Consider the following 27,151-nt stretch of genomic DNA (forward strand, 5'->3'; position numbering starts at 1 on the left):
CAAAGAGACGTGTTACTAAAAGAACAATATCTCAGACTTTAATATCTGGCAGACAGTAGCTGTATTAAATACATATATTTAATTTCCAGTTCTCATTTAAACACGGAACCTTTTTATTCCAGTCACATCTTAATCCGACTGTTAATATCAAATAGACTTTTAGAATCATTATTATTTACACAAGTTACAAAAATAATATATTTCACAAAAAAAAAAAGACAATAGGAAGCTCTATAAAATTACAAATATATTTCTATTATAAAAAGGCTTTTTTTTTTTAAATACTCTTCCAGCTCAGGTTTCAGATGAGGGGGGGGGGGGGTGGGGGAACCTGGACTGGGTGTTGGTTTGTGATTCTGACAAATGTTCCAGTGAAAATATTCCGTGTCGTGATTCTGCACAACAACAAGTGTCCTCGTCCTCGTCTCCTCGTCTCCTCGTCTCCTCGTCTCCTTGTCCTTGTCCTCGTCCTCGTCTCCCTTCAATGATGGTGTCCTGGTGGCCAATGGCCGAGCTCTGACTCACGGAGGCTCGACCGGACGCCGCGGCGGTGTCACCAGTTGCCATCCAGCTGTATCCTGTTGGGTGGTTGTCAGTGTGGGTGGGGGGGAGGCAGGTGCATGTTCAGGGGGAGACGTCCACCCCCCCCCCCCCCTCATGGCTTCACTCCAGGACGCCTGCCAGCCTCCGTGTCACATGCCTGAGGAGAGACGGACAGATCTGATTAGAACAGGGCTCCTTGGCTCAGAGGTCGCCGGCTCTATTCTGAGAGCGACACCGGTGGCCCTAATAAACACACCGCCCCCCCCCCCCCCCCCCGCTAACAGGGGGTCGTCTGACCGGAGCTCAGCTCAGTCAGAGACTGGAACACAGAACAGAGGCGGTGGAGGGGAAACAGAAGAGAGAGAGTTCCAGCTCCTCGTTCCCCTCCCGACTGCTACAGTTGGAATTTCAGCCCTGAACACATTCCTCTCGCTCGGATGCAAGTTCCAACACTTCCAGGCCTCGAGTGACGAGGAGGCTCCACTCAGGTCCACTGTGTGTCTCTATCTACTGGAGGTGATCTGAAAACCACCTGATGAGTCTCTGAAGTGACGTGAAAACATAGAAATAGAAACATCTAAGTGTCGTGTGTGCAGCAGATTTCACCGAGTCGGTGGTTTTCTTTCTTTCTCCACAGTTCAGTGAGTGACAGAGTGAAAAGTGATTCTCTCTCCTGTGAAACCCCAGAGGCCTCGAGGGCCACGTGACGGGGGGGGGGGGGGGGGCAGGTAGCCTTTGTGTGAGGAGGTTCTGACAGCAATGAGCACTTACTCTCTAATGTCTTGTCCAGGTCGGCGATGAAGTCCTCCAGCTCTTTGGTGTCCCCGAGTCTGGCTGCAGAGGAGAACAAGCAGAGATTGAGACTCAGACGTGAGCATCTTGAATCACAGACGTCTCAGTAACAGACCGTCTGTCTCTCTCTGAGTCTGTTGTCGTGTTTTCACTCACGTTTCGGTGACGTCAGCGGCGGCGACGTGGCCGAGGGCGAGAACACGCTGAGAGAATTCAGCCGCTCGTCACTGAAGCTGAAGCTGTTTCTGTTCAGGGACTCTGCACCTGTCACAAAGAGAGAGAGGACACGGATTAAAATGAGCTCACACACACAGTAACACACACAGTAACACACACAAACACACAGAAGTCTGATTTGTGTCAGTGGAGCAGCTTAAGTGTGTAAACAGAACATTCTCCTGTAATCACAGCTTTCCTCTGGGGCCTGTCACACACATGCATGTGCTTGTATTCACACACACACACACACACACACACACACACTTGGATAAACAAACTGAGACCCCTGAGAACAAGCCATCTCTGGACACGACACATTCTTCTCTGCGTCTGTAGCAGCAGAAGTTTCCGTTCGGCTCCTCTGGATTCGAGGAAGAGGAGCAGAGCAGCTTGTTGATGAGCTGCAGCTGATCTGTACCACTCAGATCTACAGAGCTACAGATCTATAGAGCTACAGAGCTACAGAGCTACAGAGCTACAGAGCTACAGATCTACAGAGCTACAGAGCTACAGATCTACAGAGCGTCACAGTGTTCCCTCCTGATGTGGGTGGAGAAGCTGTGTGTGTATGTGATAAAAAGGCTGAAGACCCCATCAGTGTTTAATGTTGACCACTTAACTCCCCCCCTCCTCCCTGACCTGAACCACTCAGCACTGAACACACAGCGTGAGACCCCCCCCCCCCCCCCCCAGACACACAAAGGGGCGCCGCTCCCTGATTCCTGCCTCACTTCCTCTCTGGGATGGATCTCAGCTCAGGTCATTAGTCTGGTGTCGTCCATCAGGCTGCAGGACAATAGAGGGACAGCTCCTCTTCATGAGAGCGCCATGGAGAAGACGGAGCTCGGGCAGGAATCTGATCCCTGGAGCAAATCAACAAGCTCATTAGAGCCGCAGGTTCAAACACCTGCCCCCCATGTCCCCCCCCCCCCCCCCCCCCCCCCCCGCCCCGACACTGCCCATTGCTCAATCCTCAGGACCAGTAAACGCTGTGGGCGCTGATGATGGAATCACAAATCCACCGGAACATAACAGATCTTTATCATTTGCACTTTAAAAAGCTCAGATACTCAGTTTGAGGATGGTTGAAGTCTCTCTCTCTTCTCACACGTCCACTGATCAACTTTCCAGGAATCTGAACCACCATGAAGATCCTTCCTCCTCCGACCCCAGAGATCCCAGCCCACTCACATGTGGGAAGCTGCAGTTTCTCTACACGTGGGGACCTGAGACATACTTTCCTCAGGAGGGGATGGGGGGGGGGGCTCTTAAAGCCACCGCATGGTTGAGTAATTCAGTAACTGAGACACACGGGGGGGCAGGTCTGACAGAAGTATGCAGCGGGAGCTTAATCTCAACCCAAAATCTCTGGAGCACTTCTCCTGCTCGTTTTGTGTAATTGTGTTTTCATGCCTGTGCAACTGCACGATAAGATACTGCACAGGAGGAGGAGGAGGAGGAGGAGCAGGAGGAGGAGGAGCAGGAGGAGGAGGAAGAGCAGGAGGAGGAGGAAGAGCAGGAGGAGGAGGAGGAGGAGGAGCAGGAGGAGATATGACTCCATGAGGGAGCATTAATGAGGCTAAAGGTCAATGAGCCTCAGATAAAAAGACTCACGCTGTGTATAAGCAACAAGAGGCAGATATGATTACAAGACCTGATCTCCGTTCTGGAGTCCCACTGTGCAGGAGTGTAATATTTCATATTTTACAGTTTAAAGTTGTGGAGCCTCCTCAGATGAAGACGGAGGAGTTTAGTTGTCCTGTAACTGATCCCAGAGCAGCTTGTTAGTAACGATCCTACAGAGTAACTGGTCTCACTGTCGGAGTCGCTGATGCCGCTGTCGCTGACGCTCGCGCTGCTCCTCCTCTTCGCGGTCTTCAGGTGCTCCTCGTACCGGAAGTGACGCTTCTCCACCGGCGACGTGAAGTCCTCCATCACCGCGTCGAACTCGCACAGGACGTCGCTCAGGTCCTGCTCGTGCACCAGGTCCGCTGCGGGACAACAGACACACAACAGACACAACAACACGTGATGTCAGTCATCAGATTCATAATGAGCTGACTGTGAAAGATGAAGGCTCATAGTGAACTAAAATATGATTATACAACATGAATGAACCTATAGTGACAATTAAAGCAAAGTTATGATTTATTAATAATTAATAAATAGAGTGAGCTCACCTCGGGCTTTGAGTTTTGGAGATTTCATGATTCCAGTGTTTTTATCCTGAAAAGTCCAGAAAGTCTCGGATGTTCTGAAGTGACCGTGAAAGTTCCTCAGTGATAAAGTTCCACTGTTCGAATCCCGCAGCTCGAACTGAGCCCGAAGCGCGAGAGCCGCAGCTTTATAGAGCCTGTCTGTGGGCGGTGCGTGCGCGTGAGGGCGTGAGAGTGAGGGTGTGTACGTGTGTGAGTGTGTGTCAGTGCAGTGACCAATAGCAGTTTCCCCGGGTTGAAGTTACCCCCCCCCCCTCCTCTCTCTCTCTCATAAAAGTGTGTGTTTGTAAACAGCTCGTGTGACGTCACAGGAGGAGTAACACAGATATTAATACCCCCCCCCCAGCTTCTTCACATTTTATTATTATCACCGGGCAGATTCGAACACACACACACACACACACACACACACACACACACACACACACACACACACACACACACACACCGACAAACACACACACTCACACACACACTAGGTTATTAATGTCTCTCAGTGATGTCGCAGATTCAATATGTTGAAGTGGAAAGTTTACTAAAGTTCATTTGACTTATTATAACTTGTCACAAGTTAATTGCAGTTTATTTATTCTATTCGTTGTGTAACTTTTACAACAACAGCAAATATAAAAACAACAACAACAGTAATACAAATAATCTTAGGAGAATATATATTATAAATATATAGTATAGTATAAGCTAGGAAAGGAACTACGGTATAGGATATAGGATATAGGAAATAGTAAAGGATAAACTTGGTTGATCTCTAGGGGGAAACTGGTTGAGTAATAAAACAAAAGTACACAATCCATCAACAGGAGCATAACAACACCAGGCAGAGCTACTGAAAAGGAGGAAAATAGTTTCATCCCAACAACAAAAGAATAAATATCCCATAAAACTTCAGATTTCCCCTGTGAGTGGTGATAACGTCATTTCATTATTAGTTGACACTTCCCAGATATGATTCCTCTGGTGGTGATTCACACAAAGTAAAATGAGGCGTCCTCTATATAGAATGAAAACAGCTCATCGAGTCGTGTCCATCAGGGTGTGAGAGTAAAGTCATGAGGTTGAAGTGAGTCGATGTATTTTTGTGTGTTTGACTTTAGAAACGCGGACGTCACATGTTTCCATGTTGTTGTCTCTCAGACAGATGCTGGTTTCTGCCACAATCTGCTCCTTTGATCTCACCAGACAGATCAAACACAACTTTATCTCACGTGAGGATGTTGTGCCTGAATCGGACCTCTGGTTAAAACGAAGCTGCAGCGACACCTGGTGGTGAGAGCCCAGAGATGCAGCTGGTGTTTGGAGGCTCAGAATCACAGTGGAGGGGTTTTTCCATTTAGCTTCCAAGTTGTGAACAATCTCATCTCAAAGTTCACTGACTTTCTTACCTACTCGTCTGTTCAGGGGCTTTCCACCTGATCACCTTCATCAGCCAGGGGAAGGTGATGAAGACTGTGGAAATGTGAGCTCTGCAGGTGGTGAACTTGAATGTGCTGGTTTGCATCTCATCAGGTTCAAAACCATCTCTACAGGAACCTGGTGGCACTAGTTTCTCAGACGTTTCTCAAACTGAGGTTTTCACATATTCAGTTTGGTGTTTTTCATTTGGCAACTGGAGGATCTCCATGTGTGAAAGAAAGAAAGGCTCATCATATGTTATCTTATTTATTGCAAAATAAACTACAAGACCTCTACTTACATATTTACATTTATCTCTATTCATTTCATAAAGTACAAAGTTTAACATGCCAGAGTTAAAAAATGCAACGAGTTTTTAAAAATCACAGAAATATTAACAAAAGAGTGAAGAATTGTATCACATAGAACCAGAGTTTGCATTAGATACACTGAAGTGAATGGGAGGGGGGGACCCCACTATCTCTATATAGAATTTCTTTAAATATTTCTCTGCACAAGGAAAAGTATGAAGCACAAACCAATGACACAAATAATAGCAATAAAAACAAATGAAGATATAATATAATAATTCAACACTTTCACATCCTGTCCGGTTCAAACCTCTGAACCTGACCAGAGAGGATCTGATATTTAGGAGATTTATGTTTCAGTTAAGTTCCACAAACTTTGATGAGTCTAACGAATGTGTGTTTACATTATAAAAGCTTTGATTTCATATATCTGTATATGTTTTATCCTCTATACAGGGAGTTCTTTCACATATTTAGGGAACTGAGTTCTATGTGTGTGTATAATCACTCGAAGTCGCAGCCCAGCAGCTCCACCCTCATGGTGATGGAGCTCATCCACCTGCTGGGGACGATTCGGATGAAGCGTGAGAAGATGGGGGGGTAGATGTAGTTCTTCACGTGGTCGTTGTTGTTGATATTTCCTGGGAACGTCTGGATGTGATGAGAAAGAAACATGACAACCATTAGAATCTGCTGCTGGTTCACGTGTGTTTCCAGTTCCCATGTGATCCTGCTGCACCTTGTACTGGACGTCCTCGTCGTCGGTGTACTGGTTCCAGTTGACCCCGTCGTTGCTGTACTGGAGCATGTAGGACATGACGTACATCTCTGTCCCCACTGACTTGGCTCCCTGAGTGATGATCCCTGTGATCTTCTTCACCTGCGGCAGCTCCACCTGCAGCCACTGGCTCCTGTCGTTGTACTGAGGAAGAGGAGGAGAACAGACAGGGAGTTTGTCCGGCGCCATCTTGGTTTTTAGAACTAACTAACTTTGTAGGACTGGGGGTGGAGCCTGACTGAGAGCTCGATGACACGCCCACTGGCACCCATTGGACGGTGCTACCTGTTAATCACACTCCCTCCCCCCCCCTCCCCCCTTACATCCGGTGCTTTATGATCTTATTGACTGTAAATTATCATAATTCACTAAATGAACATCAGCTTTTTGAAGAAAACTTGAAACTAGAGATATTTACTGACGTTATAAAGTGAGAAGTAGAATCACTTTCTATAGAAACTACCTGTGGAGTCGCCCCCTGCTGGTCACTACACAGAAGACAGGTTCTGGAGTGTACGAATTTTTTTTTACGTAAAGTCTATGATAAAGATGGAGGACATGAAATTTCCTAAAAGTGAAGCCAAATCACCTGGATCGCCCTCTGGTGGCTGGCTGCAGTAGTTTGCCTTTAATTAGTTAAGTTATTAAATTAAAAAAAACGCTGCAGACGATGTCAGACGACAGCACCTGAGATATTTTATCTTCATTTACATCAAACAGAAGTAAGTAAAGACATATTCTTATATATTAGAGTCAGTACCTTGGCCTGCCAGGCGTTGATGGTGCCCTGCTTGTTGAGGCGAGCGAGGGACGGCCTCCAGGGTCCAGAGTACCAGCTGGTGGCCGTGGAGCTGGCCGTGATGAGATGATCCCCGATGAGTCCGCTCTCGATCCCCAGAGGCACCGAGCATCCTGAGGTCGCAGATCACAGATCAGATCGATAGAACCAACAATGTGTGACACAGATCTTCATGTGTTTGAATCTTTTCTTTCTCACACGAGCAGGAACAGAGTTTACCGTCGAGCTCGCAGCCGTAGAGCTCCATGCGAACTGTGGCCTTGGTGTTCCAGTGGATGGGGTGGAGTCTGATGAACCGTCCAATCAGAGGTGGAGAGAAGGTGTTTCTCTTTGTCTCGTAAGCTTCCTGGTTCCCAATGAAGACCTGACGAGAGAAGAGAAGAGGAGGGTGCTAGGTGTTGATGATGATTCATTTCTAAACATTTGCACTTATCAAAGAGGGCATCAAGCCCCGCCCACCTTCCTGAGGCCCTTGCTGTCGCCCTTGTAGAAGATCCACTTCCTGCGGTCCGTGCTGTAGGAGATGAAGTACTTGACCACAAAGTGGGAGTTGAACATCTGCTTGGCTCCCTGCGTGGCCACCTGACTGATCACGACTGGCCTCTGGAAGTCCACCTGCACAGACACACTCACGTTGTCATCACGTAAGGAGCAAGTGCACATGTGCAAATATAGTGATTACACATATAACACACACCTGAATCCAGCTGTTGTTCTTCTCTGTGCTCCACGCGTTGTATCTACCCTGATTGTTCAGTCTGGCGAGATGCGGCTCCCAGTTTCCTGCACAGATGGAAACACTGTGGTTACACTGGTGACGTCTTTGCTCTCACAGCTTGTGTGGCGGCAGCAGGAGGAATGTTTACCTCTGGTGTTGATTGCTGTGATCTGAGAATCTTTCACGCTGCTGGACTCCAGACCCAGTGGACGGTTACAGTCTGACAGGACAAGCACACGAAAATATCACAATATTAAAATACAATGTAACATCTTTAGATTGAGCAGCAGTTATTTCATTGTTTGTACCGTTGTCTAGAATCAGGAAGAGAGTCTGCATTCCCTGCTGCTGGATAGAACCGACTTCTGTCTCCAGCTGCCACAGACCAGGTTTGGCAGGAAACATCTCCAGAGTCGCAGAGCTCCCTGCAGACAGTTTGGAAGATGAGTTGAAACACACGTCTCTGCTGCAAAGCTCACATCAAACACTCGATAAATCAGGTTCTTCTGAAGTCTCCTGGACGGACACGTCAGTGCTCACCGGGCAGCAGAGGGTACACAGCCTGTCTGTAGCTGCTGGTCCCCCGGTGCAGGAACGTCTGGCCGTGGAAGTGGACACTTTGAAAGTCTTTGGGAGATCCCATGTTGATGAGGTGCCAGTGCACGAGCTGTTGGGTGCTCATCCTCAGACCCTTCAGGTTGTAAATGATCCCGTTGATGGCTGAGGACACAACATGAAGATTCTGAATCTCTTCCGGGTGCAGGATCATTTTAACCAGACCAGTTGAAAGTACAACATTCTTTACATTGGAACTTGAGTTTGTCCTTGAAGTACGGGTCAAAGTATTTCCTGCGATTTTTCCTCTGCATCCTCTCGTGGTTCTTCTCGTAGAGCCAGCTCTGAGACTCGTCGAAGGTCATGAACAGCAGCATGAACTCCATGAGGTCCGGCGGGTTCCCGCTCAGGGTTCCCTCCCGACACACCAGCAGAGGCCCGATCAGGCCCGTGTGGATGTCCCGCTCCTGAGAGACAGAGCAGCAGTACTGTAGTTTCAAACCACACGTTCACTTTGCACAACCCAAACATAGACTTCTCAATAAACCATTTTGTTTATTTAAATGTAAAGGTTTAAGTTTGTGTTAGCCTTTTTAACATATAATGAGTTATTAATCATCTACAAACTACTCACAGGGTTGACACCTGAGTAATAGGCCCAGGTTCGACAGTCAGAGTCGCTCGGCTTTGGCCCGACCTCGATCGGGAGCTTCCACAGATACGTGAAGGTGGAATTGGGTCGAACCTCGTTGTCGTACTTGTACCAGTACTTGGAGCCGTCCTCGTAGGACAGACCCTCGGTCCTCTTGGTGTAGGTGACCCCGTTGGGATGGACGGAGTACGGCCGGTCGGCGTTGTTCCTGAACACCACCTGAGAGGAAGAACCACACACAGTTACGGTTTGTGTCTCTATCTTTTGTGTTGGTCTTCACAGTTTGTATCATATGGACCGAACATGACCCACATGACTTTGTGCTGTAATGTAAAGCTAACACAATCCGGCTCCTTTGTCTATCAAGGATCTACTCACGTTACCTGACTGTGAGCCTGCACATCTTAGATCAGCCGATAGTCCTTCGTCTCGAGCTGAATTTACTTCAGTTTGTTCTCTGTTGTTCTAATGTATTTTAGTTTTATCCTCTTGTGAAGCACTTTGTGTCGTTGTTAAGAAACGTGCTGTACAGATAAATCCCCTGATGAGATAGATAACAACAGATTTCCAGCTGATGGATCCAGTCTTACCATGATGCTTTGTCCGACCTCAGCCTTGATGACTGGTCCCAGGATTCCCAGATGCTCGTCTATCTCTCCCCGGACGTCGGGGGTGCTGAAGCTACTGTCCGTGTAGCTTCTGAAAACCACTTTGGAGAACGTGGTTTTCCGGGTGTTCAGTTGCGCTTTGTCTTGTCTCCTGTGACGACAGCATGACCTCATTTCACTTTTTGATCTTTCTTATTGATGCACAGTTTTCTAACGTGGTTCTCGGAGCTTACCTCTGCCCGTAGCCGCTGTAGTCCCACGTCACCTCCTCTGCAGCGATGAAGTACGTCCTGACGTTGGGACCTGAGTTTTTCAAGATGTATTTGGAGGTCTCGTCCAGGTACAGGCTCTTGACGTCCTCGTGGCTGCTGTAGGGGTCTTTGTAGACCACGTATTCATACTCGTTTGCTTTCACGTCTGGCTCATCCATCCCGAGATGGTCCGGTTCATCTCCAGGAACATACAGCTCGTAGTCACTGAAGTCATGCCGCGGCACGCCGATCACCACGGGCTCGTTAAGGAGCTCCTCCTCATCAGAGAAGGTGACCGGCACGTTGGGTCGGGCCCCGCGTGGCGTCAGGTCTGGGTTGAATCCACGAGGAGAGAACGGCAAACTGCTCCTGGCCACAGGCTTGTACTCCTTCCTCCTCTTGGTTTTCATGCCCTCACCCTTCTGAGGCCTCTGGCGGATGTGCACCGTATTCTTCTTCCTCTTTGGAGCTGGCGTTGTTCGAGGTGTCGGTCTCGGGAAATATTTAACCATGTGGTCGGGAATCTCCATGGTCTCTGTTTGGTGGGCTCCCTCGTAAGTCCAGTTGTGGCCCTGTGTTTTAACAGAGGTGGATTTTATCACCTCCATGTTGTTTTGTCCGAGGTATATCAGAACTTCTTCGCTACTCGCGGAGGCACTGAGCTCCTCAGAACTTCCGGTTCTGACTCCACCACTGGATCTGGACGAGTCCCCGTCCACCGTCTCGTTTCTTCCTGCAGACGATGTCTCATTCCTCAAACCTGAAGAGTTTGATCTGGATATGTTTGGATGAGGTTTGTTCTCCAGCTCTGCTCCAGAGCTCAAAGAGTCGATACCAGTGCTTCTGTCTGTGCTGTTAAACTCTCCAATGTCCAGAGAGGACAACGTTGCATCTGCTGACATGTCAGTTGCTGTGTTATTCTCATCTCTCGTCTGTGCCTCTAGCAGACTGAGGGAACTGTTGGTGTTGGACTGATCATCAGAGTAAGAGAACACGTCTCCTCTGGTGAGTCTCTCCTCAGATTCCACAGCCAAGATCGTCCAGTTATCACCAGTCAGGGTTTCCTCATTACTTTCAGTCTCCACCAGGGAACTTACATTTCCAGGTTGTGTCAGATTAGTAGTTTCTTGTTCTGCTGATGTAATGTTTGTAGTTTCTTGTTCTGCTTCTGTAGTTTCTTGTTCTACTGCTGTAGTTTCTTGTTCTACTGCTGTAATGTTTGTAGTTTCTTGTTCTGCTTCTGTAGTTTCTTGTTCTGCTTCTGTAGTTTCTTGTTCTACTGCTGTAATGTTTGTAGTTTCTTGTTCTGCTGCTGTAATGATTGTAGTTTCTTGTTCTGCTGCTGTAGTTTCTTGTTCTACTGCTGTAATGTTTGTAGTTTTTCGTTGTGATGCTGTATCGTTGGTAGTTTCTTCTTCTGCTGCTGTAATGTTGGTAGATTCTTGTTCTGCTGCTGTAATGATTGTAGTTTCTTGTTCTGCTGCTGTAGTTTCTTGTTCTGCTGCTGTATCGTTGGTAGTTTCTTGTTCTACTGCTGTAATGTTTGTAGTTTCTTGTTCTGCTGCTGTAATGTTTGTAGTTTCTTGTTCTGCTGCTGTAATGTTTGTAGTTTCTTGTTCTACTTCTGTATCGTTGGTAGTTTCTTGTTCTGTTACGGTATGATTAGCAGTTTCTGGTTTGGTTCCTCTCAGGTTTGTTATCTCTGCAGAAACATTTCCAGCAGCTGATAATTCCGTAGCATTGTGGAAAGTTTTGTTCTTCGTGTCAGACACAGCATCATTATCAGGTTTAGAAGCATTTTGAGAAACGTTGCTACTTGTAGTTATACTCTCGTTCTTCAGCGATTTGTTGTATGAGGCGGTCGTGCTCTCTGTTTTCAATGAGCTGTTAAGTGTGGACGCTGCACTCGTGCTCTGTATACGAGTCGTGTTCTCACTCAGAGAATCCACCACTGTGAGGTTCACTCCATCGGCCTCTTCACGATTTGAAAACCATGTCTTGTTCATTGAGTTTGGTTCTGGTCCGTCGGGCAGATCCATGAGGTCGCTGTCGAGGCGAGAGAGGTCCAGCTTCTCCATGTCTGAGTCGGTCGTCTGGTTTTTCCGGGACCTGAGACCCAACTCTGCTGCAAACATGTCTGTGTCAAAGTCCACCACCACATTCTTATTCTTCGGCTGCTCCTCGTCCTTCTTGATGTCTGCGATGCTCGGAAGCTTCCACTTGTTGAATTCATTGGAGTCCTCCTTCTCCTCACTGGAATCGAACTGGTACTCGCGATAACACTCAACATCCTGGAACTTCACCCGCATCCCTTTGGTCGTCTCATGAGAGTTCAGAGAAGCCATGAGCCAGACACCTGAGGAAAGACACACAAAGGTAAAAAACTAGATTGAGGACATACAGTCTCCTTATGAAACCACATTTTAATTCACTAGGTCCAGATTGTTTTTTTCCTAATTGGAACTGACATTTGCTTCCCATGGTTTCCTCTGACCTTTTCTTTACGGTCTCAAATATGAAAGTATTATCACTTTCTCCTTTCCCTCTACGAAATCACAGTTTGAAATATAAAGGCCTTCTCTAGCTGTGACTCACCGGGGTTGTCCATGGTCATGCTGATGGTTTCTCCAGTCATGGGGTAGAGGCTGAGGAAGTCCTCCGGCCGCTCGTTCAACTGGAACATGTGACCGTAGAAGGTGGCCGTCTGGATGTAGTCCTGAGCCCCGACGCTCGACACGTGCCACGTTGCTATCTCTCCGTTGCAGAAGCCCAACAGCGGGCCGCTCTCAAACATGTAACCGTTAATCGCTGCAGGGAAATGGACGTGGACATCAGACAAAGCAGCTGCACGAACGAGCTCAGAATCATCTGATCACAGGAACACTCACTGTGCATGACATTGGATTTGTAGAAGTCGGGGTCGGCCTTGTTGACCTGGGTTGGATCACAGTAGTGAGCGATGTTGTGATCCAGGTACCAGCTCTTGTTTTCATCGAACACCGCGAGGATGGCGTGTTGCTCCTTGTCTGCTTTCAACTGGAGAAACAAACCAAAACCCTCATTGGTCCGTTTATAGAACATTTGACCTTTCGGTGAGTTGGGCCTAGGACACTGTGGACACCTTGTTCGACTGTCATCAGGCAGGTAGTAAGTTACATGTCAATCAGAATGGCAGCAGCTGTGTGCATGGATCCATCGTGAGGACTGTTCCACGGCCCTTCAGAGTTTTACCTGCACGTTCCTGCGGTTGAGCGACTGACTCTTGCAGATGAGGATCGGTCCGATCAGTCCTGATGCGATGTCTCGTGGTGCGTCCACTGCGCTGTGGTACATCCGAGTCAGACATCGGGAGTCTCCGTCCAGAGGCTCGTCCTCCTCCACCACTCTCCAGACGTACGTGTGCGTCTCACCAGGCTGAACCCCGTGGGAATTGTTGCCTGTCAACCGCATCACAGAGCACCTCATTAGATACAGGTCATCGTCACTAGTCAGTGTTCAATCCTTTAGTTTGATGGTGAGAAGAGACTCCACCTCCTTCTGGGTAGTTGGCTCCCTCCTCTGACTTCAGGATCGTCAGACCGTGTGGATAGATGCTGTAAGGCCTGGACGCCATGTTCTTAAAAACAATCTGTGAAAGGACGAGAGGACGTGTGACGGGACAAAGTCTGTCAACAATCTGAGATAGTGTCTAAAACCACAACAGGGGAGAAGCTGCAGACTTGTTTTATTCATGGATGTTGAAGAGACACAGACACATGTAGAGGACTGACACTGATCAAGTGGATTCAGTAGAGAAGGAACAGTTTATATTTATCTTTCTATATATGTCTCCAAATCAAAATATGAGCCTGTTGGGTCTCAGCAGAAAGATCCTGTCGGCTGTCTCAATAATTTATTCCCTAAAAGGAGAATACAATTCTTCTCTTATTAATTCATTTCATATAATGTTTCCCTGACTGAATAACTGTCTGACCGGCTCTTCAGGTGGATTCCTCACAAACACTGATCCCTAAGACACTGGATCTAGATCAGAACGAACATTTACAGACAAATCTTCTCGAGTTTTTCTGAGCTCTTGTGTTTTGTGAAGCATTTTGTTGAGTGAACCACTTTGAATTATATTCTTTGAATCAGAAAACAGCTTTAACATGAAACCATCATGATCTCACCTTGATAACGTCTCTGATTTGGGCTCTGATCACTGGGCCCAGGATCCCGAGCTCGTTCTTCCTTTGCTTGGTCTCAATCCTCTGTGTGAACGACTCGTTCTTGTACTGCGTGTACACGGCCTTCTTGTACTTCTGACCTACGCGTGTCGATGACTGTTTCAAGTACTTCAGCCTGAAGTCCCTGCACAAAGAGACAAGAGGTTTCATTTCATCTTGGAAACAGAACTTCAGCTGTTTGACTGCAGAAGAGTGAAAAACAGAGAAATGTTCAATCCAGATTTGATCCACTAATCAGCAGCTCTATCATATATAACAGAGGGTGTTTGATCAGTGTTTTAAAACCTTACTCATCAACATGTGGCTGCAGGTTAGGTGAATAGTCCCAGACAACTTCCTCAGCGGCGATGAAGTAGATCCACTCCCTGCTTTCTTTCTTCTGTGCGTGAGTCAGCCGTCGGCGTGGAGCCTCGAACCCGCCGCACGTCTTCACATCCACAAACCCGTGCAGGCCAGCTGCAAGAGCAGGAGGTACACATTTAGAGCCACTGGTAACATGTGTGGTGGACAGAGGATCCAGTCATCCCAGTGCAGATAAACCACCTTCGATGTGCCTGCTGATGTGTGAGGACAGCAGCCAGCGGCCTGTGTGGATGGCCACCATGCTGGCGGTGGCGGTGGAGCCGCTGATCAGACCCACGGAGGACACCCTGTGGCCGGCCTGCTGCAGCACCTGCCCGTTCATGTGCACCGAGAAAACCTCCGGCTCCGAGCTCATGCCCAGGAGATGCAGACTCACGGAGGCATGAGCGCACACACTCACATCTGGAGAGAAAAGAGGAAGCTGGTGGTCACTGTGTGGGTTTCATCTTTGAATCGTCGTGTTCATAAAGAAAATGTTGTTTTTCACTGACTGTAATTCATGTACACACATGTGCTGCACATCTGTACATACAAGCAGCAGTGGAAGAAACTGTAAGAATTGTGAGCATGCTCAGTGGATTCTTATTCTGTGGGTATATTGGTGTTGTTGTTGTTTGTGGTGCATGTTCATGACACAAAGCAACAGTGAGCATAACTTTACCATAACTTAGTAAGGGTGATTCGCTGCTTCAGATAAGAAGTGAAGACGTGACTCTGAGGGACTGACCTGGCAGTGACCCCTTGGTGAAGCCGTTGATGGTGTATTTGACGTGGTTGTCGGGGGCGTGGCCGATCGTCTTGTACCTGCTCTCCTTCTCATCGAAAACCCCAAAGAGGAGCACGTACTCCTGGTGGAAGTGGATCTGCTGCCCCGACTCATTCAGGCTTTCTGAAAGAGAGAGGGAGCAGAAGAGGTGTTGACCCAGTGACCTTCAGAGCAGCTGACATGTTGTGTCCGTGTTCCTCTGCTCACTGGGTTTGCAGACGAGCAGCGCGCCGATGAGGCCGGCGTTGAAGTCCTCCACCACGTTCTGGTGGGAGATGTAGGTGTAGGTGAGGCAGGCGGGGTCGTCTGGCTGCGGTGACACGTCTGCCGTCACCTCCCAGTGGTAGACGTGTTCCCCGTTGGGCTGCACCACGTCGTCCTCTTTCTCTTTCTGTGACGTGTTGTCAAAGTAGTGGGCTCCTGCAAACAGGATGAGAAGCAGGTTTGAACCAGAACAAACATCTAGAGCGTCGCTCAGTAGAGTTCAAACTTCCACCAAGGCCCAACAGGAAGTATTCATTGGGAAAATTGAGAAAATGTTTCTGGATCTGCTCCTAAATGTATTGAGTTCTCTGCTGACCCCCCCTCATAACCTTCCACCGAGTTTTGTGGAAATAGGTTCATTTTTTTTAAAATCAATCAAACAAACACAGAATCGAACTAACCACTGTACAGGGGGGAACCCGGGTGAACCTTAACCCTGCAGCCGGGTTGAATCCACAACATTTCATGACTGTGCAGGGGTCTGAGGATGTTTTCAGACATTCTTCATTACATTTGTGACATTCTGCTTAAATCCCCCAAACAATGAAGATTAAAAGAATCTTCCCTCAAGCTTCTTTCATTTTGAATCCTGCTCTTTGACTTTCAGCAAATGAAGGAACATTTAGTCTCAATTTCCTGAAACTCCAGTTCCACTCATGTCTTTGTCAGATTTCTCTCTACATGTAAAGTCAGACGGGGGTTTCTGCCGGCTCAGCAAAGTGCCCTGTTGGACTTCAGTTCTTGGAGAATCATCTGTCCTGGTTAATATTTCAGAAAAAGACAAACAACGTTGTTTGTTGTGTTGGTCAATCCTGTGTGAGTATTGGAATGAGTAACACGACGAGCTCCCGCCACGACTCCAACAGACACACACTGAGGTGCAGCTGTGTCTCCGGGGGACCACAGTCATGTGACGGACACCCACCCTCCGACTGCTTCCCGTAAGCGACCCCGTGGGGGTGAAGGCTGTGTGACGTGGTCGCCATGTTCCTGAAAGTGACCACGAGGGTCTCGCCCTCCGCCGCCCTCAGGGTGGGTCCGAGCAGACCTGCACAGAAGAACACACACTTCACACACTCGCACTCGACACATCCACTGTGTGTGTGTGTGTGTGTTTATGTACATTATGACACAACAGAGCAAATATCGTCAGTTCATGTTGACTCATCACCTTCTTCCTGTGTCATTGCTGTTGATTCACTGACCGTAATTAACAACCAGACACTATTTCACAATCAGTGAATTATGATTAATGTTTTTATTATTCATCTAAAGCGCTGTTTCCAGGCACTTTTGAGTTGTGTTATTAAAATGTTGTATTTGCTTTTACCATCTATTTTAATCATCTCATAGTTTTATTTTATCCTATTTATCTTTACTTTTAAATTCTGGAATAGCTTTTTTAACTGTTTCCTATTCACCAATTTTTGTTTTGAATCTAATCTGTGTTTTAATATAAGCTATATAAGTTTATTATTGTTATTTGGGACAGTTACAAGGTTTTGTGCTGATTTATTAGTGTTATTAGACATATTTAATATTCATTAGAACAAAGCGAAACACTAGTTATAAAACAGCTGCTTGTATAATTCATTAACTGCAGATAGGTGACACATTAAGGGGAAGTCAAGCTAAAATTAACAGCAAATAAAAAAGGAATTTCAGAAACCTGCAAATATACATGCACACCAATTCCTTTCTGGATAATAGTGATGAAATAAGTGTTTTTATTTGTGTGACAAAATGAATTTGAAGACAGTCAACATGTTTTTGCTGTTAATTAGAAGCAGAGTGAGTTCAGTGTTTACCTAACCACGAGGGATGAGCCTTCGCCTTCCTGAAATCTTTCTCATACTCTCGAAACACCACTTTCTTATAGCTGGAAAAATACAAGACTTCAATCAACACGCAAGAAAAAGTAAAGACTCATATGAAGCAGCATTTAACAACATGTGGAGAACATTTTACTAATATTTAAATTAAAGTTTTTGACTTAGTCTGTGTCTAAATATATAAAAACAACAATTGATATGATTATAATTGATTAAAAGGATGATAAAGAAATGCAAATAGGACAAACTGAACTATTAAAAGCTACAGAGAACTTCAGCTGCAGAAGATTAGACTGACAGAATTTAGAATAAATAAATTCTAATGAAAAACAAATAATAAAAAGGCACAAATGTTAACTTGGAATCTCACCAAAAAAAAACATAAAACCTGTTTCATATCTAGTTCTTCTCATTTGAATCCTAAAGGGAGCACTGTACCTTTGTGTGTCATTGTCAGAGTACTTCCAGTCTATCTCCACAGCAGCAATGTAGTAGTGTCTCTCTCTGGGTGGAAGCTGCTCTGCTGCTCGGACATGAAGGACGGACAGAAGGACCAGGACGGGCAGGAGACACCGAGCTCCAGCCCAGAAACAGAGCTGCATGTCTGGGGTGAATCCTCCAGGTGACACTGGACACAACGACAAGTCCAGAAGCTGTGATCTGCCGGGAGGTCGGCTCAGTGCTTTATCTGTCAGTGACACACACACTCACACAGACACACACAGACACACACACACACACGTTTAAACATTATGTCCCGGGGCAATGAACTGTGTCTCTTGTTTTTTTTCTCTTGAAATTGAAACCTCATGTGTTTGGCTGTGAATCATCCGAAGGGAGGTTCTTCTTCCATCGTCTCCTACACCAACCCTGTGTCTCTGACCTCAGAATGTCCATATTCCAATGAAGACACATGAAAACATTGTGTATGAGAAACATCTGGAGACGACGCCCGTCCTGAGCTTTGTTTATCTGTTTGTGGAGCAGACACATATCACATTATGTCATCTGTATACGTGCTTGTTGTTTATGAGCTTTACGGAGTTGGCCACAAAGAGACACAGATTTATATCACCGTTAAATGAGCCTAAGATCTAATTGGTCTAGGTCTTTATTATAGAATGTAAATAAAGATGAACATTTCTACTTCCCACTGTAGGAAAGTGAAGCCAAAATGCCCCAAACATGAAACAGCCATCTTGTCCTTCTGAGCCATAGATTGTTTATTAAAATGGACGTAAACGCTGGGTTTCCAAAGGGAAGCCAATGTGCCTGAAACCTGTATTCTGTGTAATGACCAGCAGGGGGCGACTTCACTGGTTGTTTTTATAGAAGTCTATGAAAGGAGGGGAGGGGGGGGGCTTGACATTCCATGGCCCCCTCTGTTTACGCCCCTGTTGTGTTCAGTACTTTAATGGTAAATCACATGTGACTGAAAAAAAACTACAAACTGAATAAAAACTATAAACTGAATGAAAGTTAAAATACACAAACACATGTTTCACACAAACCTTCCTCCAGGTGAGCGCGACTCAGTCATGTGACCTGCTCTTCCGGTCACAGTGCAGTGTGACGTCAACACTTGACAACCACAAACAACCTGTCAACGCTGCTTCGTTCTTTTGTATTCCCTCCCTCTGATTGGTCGATTTATCCACGGAGAGAGATTATTGGTTGGAGGCTCGTGGATCAGAGTCAGGCTCAGCCAATCACAGCCAGGGGTACCCCGAGAAAATACCCGGGGCGCATGCGCGGACTAACCCGGAAGTGCTGCGAGTCGGATGCAGCTGGGATGTGTTGGAGAGAATAAGACGAAGTTGTGGGTGAGTTGTGTTGTTTTCTCACGTTGTGTCGGAGGCTGGAGGATCAGTGTGTGTCTGAGTGTGTCAGTGTGTGTCTCTGTGTGTGAGGAGACGTGTGTTGTGTGTGTTGTTGTGTGTCTGTGTACAGAAACATGGCGATGCTAACTGAGCTTCTCTAATTCTGAGAAGAAGCACAGGAACATGACGTCATGTGATCACATTAAACCATTCGAGTTAATGACGTTGTTTTATTAAATTACTTCTAAAGCTTTAGTTACTCTCATTTATGATCTGAGTCGTTACGTCACTGACGATCTGAACCGACACGCAGCTCCGTTACGTCACTGTGAACAAAGAGACTTTAAACTTATTTACACCTGAACTTTAATATTAATAACTTCTTAGTATTGTGCAAATGATTAATAACTTTATTTATAGAGAACATAAAGTACAAAATACTACACAACAGAAAACAGAGGGTTGAAATACACACTGAGGTACAGTCAGTAAATAGTAAGGTTAATAATAATTATAATAATAATAGAGATATGATACATAAATAACCTGGCCCCTCAGGTAAAGTCTTCAGATTAGAAGTAGCTGCTCAGAGGTAAACGATGGAATTCAAAGATCAGACATTTAAACTGGTGTCAGACCATAAAGAGTCTTAAACTAATCAATAACATTTTAAAATCACTCCTCAGGCAAACTAGTATTTAACCATTTTTAAGATACTTAGCATTTTTAATTCTCCTTTTTATATTACACATATATTGCAAACTACTAGTTTACCAGTTTAACCTTTTGCTCCGTGACTGTAACTTGATTTAATCAGTTTAGAACCAAATCTGGGAACTGTTGGGTTTTTCTATAGTATTGAGATATCTCCTCGTGTTTATTGTCTGGAGATTATGTGTGTTGTGATCTGGCTTCATACAAATATAATTTAATTGACGGCACAACATACATTATCACTATCAAACAGATTTTATTTGTTAAGCTCATATTTCACAATCTGTGTCACAGGGTTTTTCAAGATGCAACATCCTTCGTTTAACCCTCAACAAGAGTGAGGAACAAATACCTTATATACCACTTTTATTTAAATTCAATCTGTTGGAGTCTGACTCAGAGAAATGAGGCTTTTACTGTTTCTGACATTGTGTACTTGGATTTTGATATAATCCAATAAAAAGAGGATTTAAAATAAAGAAAAAACATGAAGGAAAAACTAATAAAACACCTGTCAGCCTCCAAAGTGATCATACAACAGCTGAAAGAACTAGAAATCAAACTATTATTCAACTAAATGATTAACTAAGACACAGAGAAGTACTTCCTGTTTTAATTTTTCAAGCTGAAGTACCAACAAAACTTTTGATAATTCAGATTCTTCTCAAATAATGACAACTAAACAACTAAATATCTTTGGCTGTTTTAACTTTTGGTCAAACAAAACAGGACATTTGATGTTTTATTAGTTTCTTTCTGAAACCAGAACCTGCACCAGTCTGATACCAACACGGTGTCTGTGTTATTAACCAGCAGGTCTGACCACTTCACGTCCCAGTGTCAGCCATGGTGCGCTGCCAGTCCTGCCCCAGTCTGTGCTCCCGCTCCTCGGCCTACACGCTCGCCCTCGGCCTGGGCTTCGTGGTTCTGGGGACAAGTCGCATCCTGCTGCTCAAATTCTCTGCCAACGCAGGTGAGTGATGAAGAAACAGGTTTGACAGTTTATAAACAGATTCCTCGGACCATCTTCATAACACCTGTCTGTTTTATTTACAGAGAACAAGTATGATTTCCTCCCAGCGTCTGTCAATCTACTGGCTGAGCTCATCAAGCTGATCTTCTGTCTGATTATGTCCGTCAGGGTCATAGTTCGAGGTAAACGTCCAAGTCCCAGTTGTGTTTGTGTTGAATCTGTGATGAACATGTTTTCTTATGTGTGTTTGCTCCTGTTGTCTGTTCAGAGGGTCGATCCTGCAGAGATCTGGGCTGCTCCTCCAGCTCCTCCTTCCTCAGCTCTCTGAAGTGGGCCATCCCTGCGTTCCTCTACTTCCTGGACAACCTCATCATCTTCTTTGTGATGACCTACCTTCAGCCTGTGAGTTGATCTCCAGAGGAAACACGCTTTTGCTTCTTGAGGAGATTTGTTGCATAAATTCCAGTTTTTTAAACTCTGTTAATATGAAAACCTCACGAATCTTTGAAAAACGTTATGTTAGAGTATATTTTTCCATCTGGTTTCTTACCAGTCTTTAGAATCCAGATGTTACAGATGCAGTCGTCATGTTCTGCTGTTTCACCTCCTGTGGTTCCTCTCGTCTCCAGGCGATGGCAGTGTTGTTCTCCAACTTTGTGATCCTGACCACAGCAGTACTCTTCAGAATAGTTTTGAAGTAGGTTGTCTCTCTGCTAGGACATGTCCGCCTTCTGTTTGAATTATTTATTAAATTTAAGTTTTAGATTTCCATGTCTACCACAGATATAAAACCAGAATACTGTGTTTCTCTGCTCGTCCTCCAGGAGGCGCCTGTCCTGGGTTCAGTGGGCAGCGTTACTCGTCCTCTTCTTCTCCATCGTGTCCCTGACGACGGGATCAGGAAGCAGCCAAAACGCCGTCGCCGTGCACAGCCTCCACTTCCACCCCCTGACCCCCCCCTCCAACTCCTGCCTGCTGTACACACAGCTGCTGGAGCAGAAGAGGAACAGCAGGTAACGTTCTCAGCCGCTGATAAACGGCTGATAAACAAAGAACTTCAGGGATTCAAATGAGGAACAAGTGAGGACAGAGTATCCACAGTGTTTAACACACATGATAACAGCTGTCATAACACGATGACTTCTCCTGGTGTGAAGTGACACGTCTGCTTTCCACTTCCTGTTTACTAGTTCACTAACGGCAGCTTTATTATCCTGAATGTGTCAGTTTCAGTTTAATATGGAACCAGAGAATGTATTTGGGGAAACTGGGGTTAGGAATGGAAAGCAGTTCATCAACAGCCGACTCAGTTCTGTCCATCGTGTCTTTGCTCTCGTCCCAGTGTCGATGACACGTGGACGTCCTCCCCGTCCGTCCAGCTGTGGAGGAACAGGATTGTGGGGAAGCTTCAGTCTGTCGGCGTGGGTCACGTGCTGCTGTTGCTCCAGTGCATCATCTCCTCCATGGCCAACATCTACAACGAGAAGATCTTCAAAGAGGGAGACCAGCTGACCGAGAGCATCTTCATCCAGAACAGTAAACTGTGAGACGCACTTCAATGGAAACATGATCAGAGGACTGAGGACTGTGCTTCCCTCTAAACCTGCGTCTCTCCCGCATGCTGCTGTAGGTACGGCTTCGGTGTGGTGTTCAATGCTCTGACCCTCGGGCTGGGCAGTGAAGCACGAGGCCTCACCGCTCACTGTGGCCTCCTGCATGGACACAACCTCTACTCCCTGGGGCTGGTGCTGGTCACTGGTGAGTAACGGTGATCGTATCCTCGTTTACAAAGAAACCAGTGGAGATACCCGGGTTTTAAAACATGGTTACACCTGATGAGAAGGAGATTAACTCCTCCACTGGTTGAAAAGACGACGCAAACTCAGCTTCTAGTTTCCAACAACTTACAAGTTCATGTCTTAAGACTTTTTGCTGTGTTATAACAAAGTCATGTAACTTCTGCTCTTGCAACTGAATATATAAACTGGTCCAGATGAACAAACGACCAGTGATGTGGTTTTTCCCGGAAAGCAAAGACAAAACAAAGGTCACTCGTCAGGGAAATCTAATATAAGCTTTTAAACAATTAAAGTTCTGTTGTTTTGTGAAGATATTTATTGGACAACTGCCTCCAGATAAAATCTGCAGTTACTAAAACCAATAAACAACAACTTGTTAAGTTTCAGCTGAGATGAGGAATGTAAACGTGTTCATTTAAAGAACTCTCTCTCTCTCTCTCTCTCTCTCTCTCTCTCTCTCTCTCTCTCTCTCTCTCTCTCTCTCTCTCTCTCTCTCTCTCTCTCTTTCTCTTTCTCTCTCTTCCCCTCAGCTGCCCTGGGTTTATCTGTGGCTTTCATCTTGAAATTCAGAGACAACATGTTCCACGTGCTGACGGGACAGATCACCACCGTCCTCGTCACCACCCTCTCCCTCTTCCTCTTCGACTTCCGCCCTTCGCTCGACTTCTTCCTCCAGGCGCCCGTGGTCCTGCTGGCCATCTTTATCTACAACGCCAGCCGGCCCAAGGACCTGGAGTACACCCTGCAGCAGGAAAAGCTGCGGGTCATCAACGGAGAGGTGTTCGAGAGGTCCAGAGGGGTAAGCACCACCCGTCCTTCAGTAGTCACGCTCACGAGCCCCCCCCCCCCCCTGAGAAGCCAGGGTTCCCACGGTACCTGGAAACCATGGAAAACATGGAATTTATTTTTTCATTTTCCAGGTTTGGGAAAGTCATGGAAACTGAGCAAAAGTGAACACTTCCATGGAAATTGAAACAGTTATCCTGGAAAATTGTATTGGATGATGTGTAAAATAGTAATAAAATGAAACTATTGAGCACAGAATTAAGATAAGTTTATAAAAACCCTTTACATGTGAACAGCTCTTACTGTAGATAGAAATGGATGATCCCATGTTGTAGAACATGCTCTTGGCATCCTATCTGGTGTATTGGATGTTGGAATTTGATGAGGCAACCTGGTGATATGGACTTTAAAAGTATAGTTTCGGATTGGTGGACTTCGGGAATAATAACCGAGAAACATTACTCGCAATCTCAATAGAAGGGTCAAATACATGCATTTCCAGCCAACACGGGAGCCTTGACATCTACAGTGAAACTTCTTATGCAAGTTTATCCTCAAATGTAAGAAGCTGTGTTTTAACTGTGTGATAAACCTGGGTTTATCAACGATAGTTAGTAACCTGTGCAATCTTGCTAGCTTCAGCTAACACTAGAATTGTTGACATAATTTTTACCTTTCTTTTAAAATACTAGAACTATGTTCGATCCCCATATGTATTTCACTCACTGACTTTTCCTAAAACCGTGTTATTCACCACATTTAGGGGAGTTTGTTTTGAATTTGGATTCATTAATGATGGTTAACAAGCACATGCAGTGCAATCCTGCTAGCCAACATTCAGCTTGCTAACTAACTAGCTAGTGTTGGCTAGCTTGCGTTGCTAGCTAACTACCAATACATTTTCACATTATGCTGTGACATTACTTCTATACTAGTTGACATGACCAGTCTAGTCTTGATAAATTTTGTAACATTCATTCTTATATCTACTTTTAGCTATTTTGTGATTTTTCGTTTTTTCTTTAAAAAAATGATACTACTAAATAGGAACATTTGGGGTGAGACATTTTTGAGGTTGCTGTACTGAGGAACCACAGGGGAACCAGCCTTATGTTTTTCCTTTTAGGTTCATTAGTTTGATTTACAAAAGCTTTTACAGAGTAAGGGTAGGCATATTACCTCTTCTACGTAAGACTCATAATCTCAAATGTGTGATGCATTACAGGAGTGAGTGACAATGACACGCTGTAGATTCAGGATGAGGAAGAGAAGAGGGGAGAAGATGAAAGAGGAGGATACAAGAGTAGAGGATGACAGAGGAAAAGGGAGAAGAGAGGAGAGGAGTTGAGAAGAGTAGGAAGAGAAGACAGGAGCGGATACGAGAGGGGAGGTGTGGAGAGAAGAGGACAGGATGAGATAGGAGAGGAGTGGAAGAGAGAACAAATATCAATCCCAGTGCTCATGTGTCTCAAAGTTCCCGTTCAATAAATTGTTGTTCATCTACAGATCGTTGCATTATTTCATGCATTGATATATCAATAAGACATAATCTCTAAGCATTTACAATGTAGACTTGACTGGCACATCTTTTAAATCAAGTTAGTAGTCAGGTGTCCTAGGGGGTTGTGTTTGTGAGGGGAGGGGGGCGCGGAAAGCTTCAGGGGCCTATAGATCATTACTTAATATGGTACCTGGAAAATCAGGAGGTAGCATGGAATTTTTTTTCAAGGCAAGCGTGGGAACCCTGGAAGCCCCTTCCTCTCCTCCCACACACATACCACCTTCTCCTCAGGAAACTTGGCTCTCCTTCCTCCATAATGTGGTTTCTTCAGAGCAGCAGGAAACCTGATTCCTTGCTATGAAAACAACGGTGGGCCTCACACCGGGGCCTTTACCTCTCGTAACTTCATTAGGTCATTGCAGTCTATTGGATTTTGAAAGAGGAAGTTATTTAACAGGACGTGTGTCCACAGGGGCCTGATGAGGTCACTGTCCTGGAGGCAGCAGGACTTTCAGGTGGTTTCCACGACTTGTCTCAGGCTGAGGAAAACCTCCTGAATGTGAAATAACACATTTGTTTTCTGTCTCTGTGATAAAACGGGAACAAAAACTAATCTGTGGCTTTAAAACGCAAAGTTTTCTCACTGTTTTCAAGGCAGAAAAACTTCCACTATCCTAAAGCCACTTAGAAAGATGTCTTGTGATCAATCAGTCAATCAAACTTAACTTAAAGTGCTTAAAGAGGAGACGCGTCGTTAGTCTCATCACGTTGAAACGAGGAAACACCGAAGGAAAAACAAAGATAAAGGTAGAATAATGAAACGGAGGACAAACACTAAAGAAGATGAGATAAAGATAAAATAACAAAATGCTTTAACAGAGGAAATGTTTTGAAATGAGTAAAACCAGAAATCAAAGGGGAGGATATTCAAAGGGAAAACAATCCAGATCTATGGACATGCACTTGGATCAGTCGAGTGCAGGTCTCCCCCAAAGAGGTTATGATTTCATATGAGTTATTTTGCAGGATTAAGCAAAAATCACTCAACAGATTATCACAAAACTTTGTGGAAGGATCCAGTACGAGTCCACGAAGAACTCTTTTGATTTTGGTGCAGATCCAACAAGTATTTTTCCATTTTCCTTAACATTATGATTCTGGACGTTTTGGCATTTTTCTCAAAATAATGAATGGATCCTGATGAAAAATCAGTTTGAGTTTGAATCCTGTGAGAAACACGTGACTGAGGTTCTATCAGCTCGTCTTCATCATCATCCTGATTCTCTTTGTGTTGCAGGACGGTGAAGAGCTGGAGCTCCTGACGAAGCCCAACACAGACAGTGAGTCTGAGGACGAGTCTCTGTAGCTCGACTACACAAGATGCTCGACTACACAAGAGGCTGACGACAAACTGCACAACAGACTTGTTCTCCTGGACGTCCCAGTGTGGATGAGAGGGAATGTTCAGACACAGAATGTGATTGTGTGAGGTGATTGTGTGTATTTTGAAATGTGCCTGTCAGTGTGTGGCTGCTGTTGTTTGTGAGGATCACCAGGGTTGTGTATCTGCTGGACGCACGGATCATTAAGGGATGAAAGGATTCCTGGTGTTTCCTAGTTTTACTTCTTATATCTGATCCACAACCAGCAGCCCGGACTACACCCAGCGAAAGCACAACACTCTTCTTTGAACTTTAAGTTTTTTGACGTATTGCCAGTGTTAAAAAATACTATGATCTGTTTTGTGCCATAAAATCTGATGATGTATAAATGCCACTATGAAATAAACTGCAAGCCAACGTACAGTAGAGGAATGTAAAGGGAGGATGGACAAGGGGGGGGGGGGGGAGTTTAAGAGAAAGTTCTTGGCTGAACCACGTTTTCTTGGAGTTTTCTGTTATATGTTTTACTGTGTTTTCTATTTAGAATATCATTGCACATGTATTTTTATGGTGTTAATGTTTAATTTTAAGAGTGAAATGCAAAAGAAAAATTGTTGTAGCCAAACGAGCGGCTGCAGAACGACTCGAGCTTCTGTCATGGAACAAACTTTTATAAATTTCTAAACTAAGTTAACATGTTTTTTTATAGGAATATATAGTTGTGTTTTGAATGTGTTTAACTTGGAGAATGGATCATAAGCTTTTTGTTATTTCACAACCCATTTTGAAATATTGTGTAGGAATGTGTTGTCAACTTCGTGTTGAGCCACTAGGAGGCGACGTCGCTCTAAATATTCTTGCTTTTCCCTCCGA

At 45.3% G+C, this 27,151-nt stretch overlaps 3 protein-coding genes across 4 annotated transcripts; 1 reads left to right on the forward strand and 2 right to left on the reverse strand.

The window, feature by feature from the left end:
- Window positions 1-329: 329 nt before the first annotated feature.
- On the reverse strand, window positions 330-3,880 carry rgcc (regulator of cell cycle). Its single transcript, XM_053439997.1, has 5 exons — window positions 3,735-3,880; window positions 3,372-3,545; window positions 1,492-1,599; window positions 1,315-1,377; window positions 330-700 (listed from the first exon to the last, which is right to left on the reverse strand). Exons 1-5 carry the CDS (start codon window positions 3,760-3,762, stop codon window positions 693-695), a joined length of 381 nt encoding a protein of 126 aa, XP_053295972.1. The 5' UTR covers window positions 3,763-3,880; the 3' UTR covers window positions 330-692.
- A 1,551-nt stretch (window positions 3,881-5,431) lies between these two features.
- On the reverse strand, window positions 5,432-18,072 carry f5 (coagulation factor V). The gene is made up of 25 exons (XM_053439881.1): window positions 17,742-18,072; window positions 17,280-17,350; window positions 16,397-16,519; window positions 15,415-15,627; window positions 15,169-15,330; window positions 14,622-14,843; window positions 14,369-14,534; window positions 14,022-14,202; window positions 13,384-13,480; window positions 13,084-13,289; window positions 12,741-12,888; window positions 12,448-12,660; window positions 9,835-12,208; window positions 9,584-9,752; window positions 8,976-9,212; window positions 8,592-8,808; window positions 8,327-8,506; window positions 8,095-8,211; window positions 7,935-8,006; window positions 7,766-7,851; window positions 7,528-7,683; window positions 7,288-7,432; window positions 7,030-7,181; window positions 6,231-6,413; window positions 5,432-6,142 (listed from the first exon to the last, which is right to left on the reverse strand). Exons 1-25 carry the CDS (start codon window positions 17,903-17,905, stop codon window positions 5,996-5,998), a joined length of 6,201 nt encoding a protein of 2,066 aa, XP_053295856.1. The 5' UTR covers window positions 17,906-18,072; the 3' UTR covers window positions 5,432-5,995.
- A 982-nt stretch (window positions 18,073-19,054) lies between these two features.
- slc35a5 (solute carrier family 35 member A5) lies at window positions 19,055-26,967 on the forward strand. Of its 2 annotated transcripts, none has more exons than XM_053439868.1 (10): window positions 19,055-19,126; window positions 20,651-20,810; window positions 20,894-20,992; window positions 21,079-21,212; window positions 21,440-21,507; window positions 21,635-21,823; window positions 22,153-22,353; window positions 22,441-22,568; window positions 23,140-23,408; window positions 26,194-26,967. In XM_053439868.1, the coding sequence occupies exons 2-10, from the start codon at window positions 20,684-20,686 to the stop codon at window positions 26,260-26,262; spliced, it is 1,284 nt and encodes a 427-aa protein (XP_053295843.1). In that variant the 5' UTR covers window positions 19,055-19,126; window positions 20,651-20,683; the 3' UTR covers window positions 26,263-26,967. The 2 variants fall into 2 exon arrangements, with proteins under 2 accessions (XP_053295843.1, XP_053295844.1); XM_053439869.1 differs by having other exon boundaries at window positions 19,062-19,126; window positions 20,654-20,810.
- The last annotated feature ends 184 nt before the right edge of the window (window positions 26,968-27,151 follow it).

This window comes from Pleuronectes platessa, chromosome 14 (genome assembly GCF_947347685.1).
Source record: "Pleuronectes platessa chromosome 14, fPlePla1.1, whole genome shotgun sequence".
Taxonomy (NCBI): domain Eukaryota; kingdom Metazoa; phylum Chordata; class Actinopteri; order Pleuronectiformes; family Pleuronectidae; genus Pleuronectes; species Pleuronectes platessa.

What these genes read in the sequence shown, in the direction of transcription:
- rgcc (XM_053439997.1), bottom strand. Translation starts at nt 3,762, where the DNA reads ATGAAATCTCCAAAACTCAAAGCCCGAG. An exon ending in TCCAAAACTCAAAGCCCGAG is followed by an intron (nt 3,546 to 3,734) that starts GTGAGCTCACTC and finishes GTTGTCCCGCAG; the next exon opens with CGGACCTGGTGCACGAGCAG. An exon ending in CGGCATCAGCGACTCCGACA is followed by an intron (nt 1,600 to 3,371) that starts GTGAGACCAGTT and finishes TCTTTGTGACAG; the next exon opens with GTGCAGAGTCCCTGAACAGA.
- f5 (XM_053439881.1), bottom strand. Translation starts at nt 17,905, where the DNA reads ATGCAGCTCTGTTTCTGGGCTGGAGCTCGGTGTCTCCTGCCCGTCCTG. An exon ending in TCAACCGCAGGAACGTGCAG is followed by an intron (nt 12,889 to 13,083) that starts GTAAAACTCTGA and finishes TTGTTTCTCCAG; the next exon opens with TTGAAAGCAGACAAGGAGCA. An exon ending in TCAACGCCTGGCAGGCCAAG is followed by an intron (nt 6,414 to 7,029) that starts GTACTGACTCTA and finishes CCTCTTCCTCAG; the next exon opens with TACAACGACAGGAGCCAGTG.
- slc35a5 (XM_053439868.1), top strand. Translation starts at nt 20,684, where the DNA reads ATGGTGCGCTGCCAGTCCTGCCCCAGTCTGTGCTCCCGCTCCTCGGCC. An exon ending in TGATGACCTACCTTCAGCCT is followed by an intron (nt 21,213 to 21,439) that starts GTGAGTTGATCT and finishes TCTCGTCTCCAG; the next exon opens with GCGATGGCAGTGTTGTTCTC. An exon ending in GGGGCTGGTGCTGGTCACTG is followed by an intron (nt 22,569 to 23,139) that starts GTGAGTAACGGT and finishes TCTTCCCCTCAG; the next exon opens with CTGCCCTGGGTTTATCTGTG.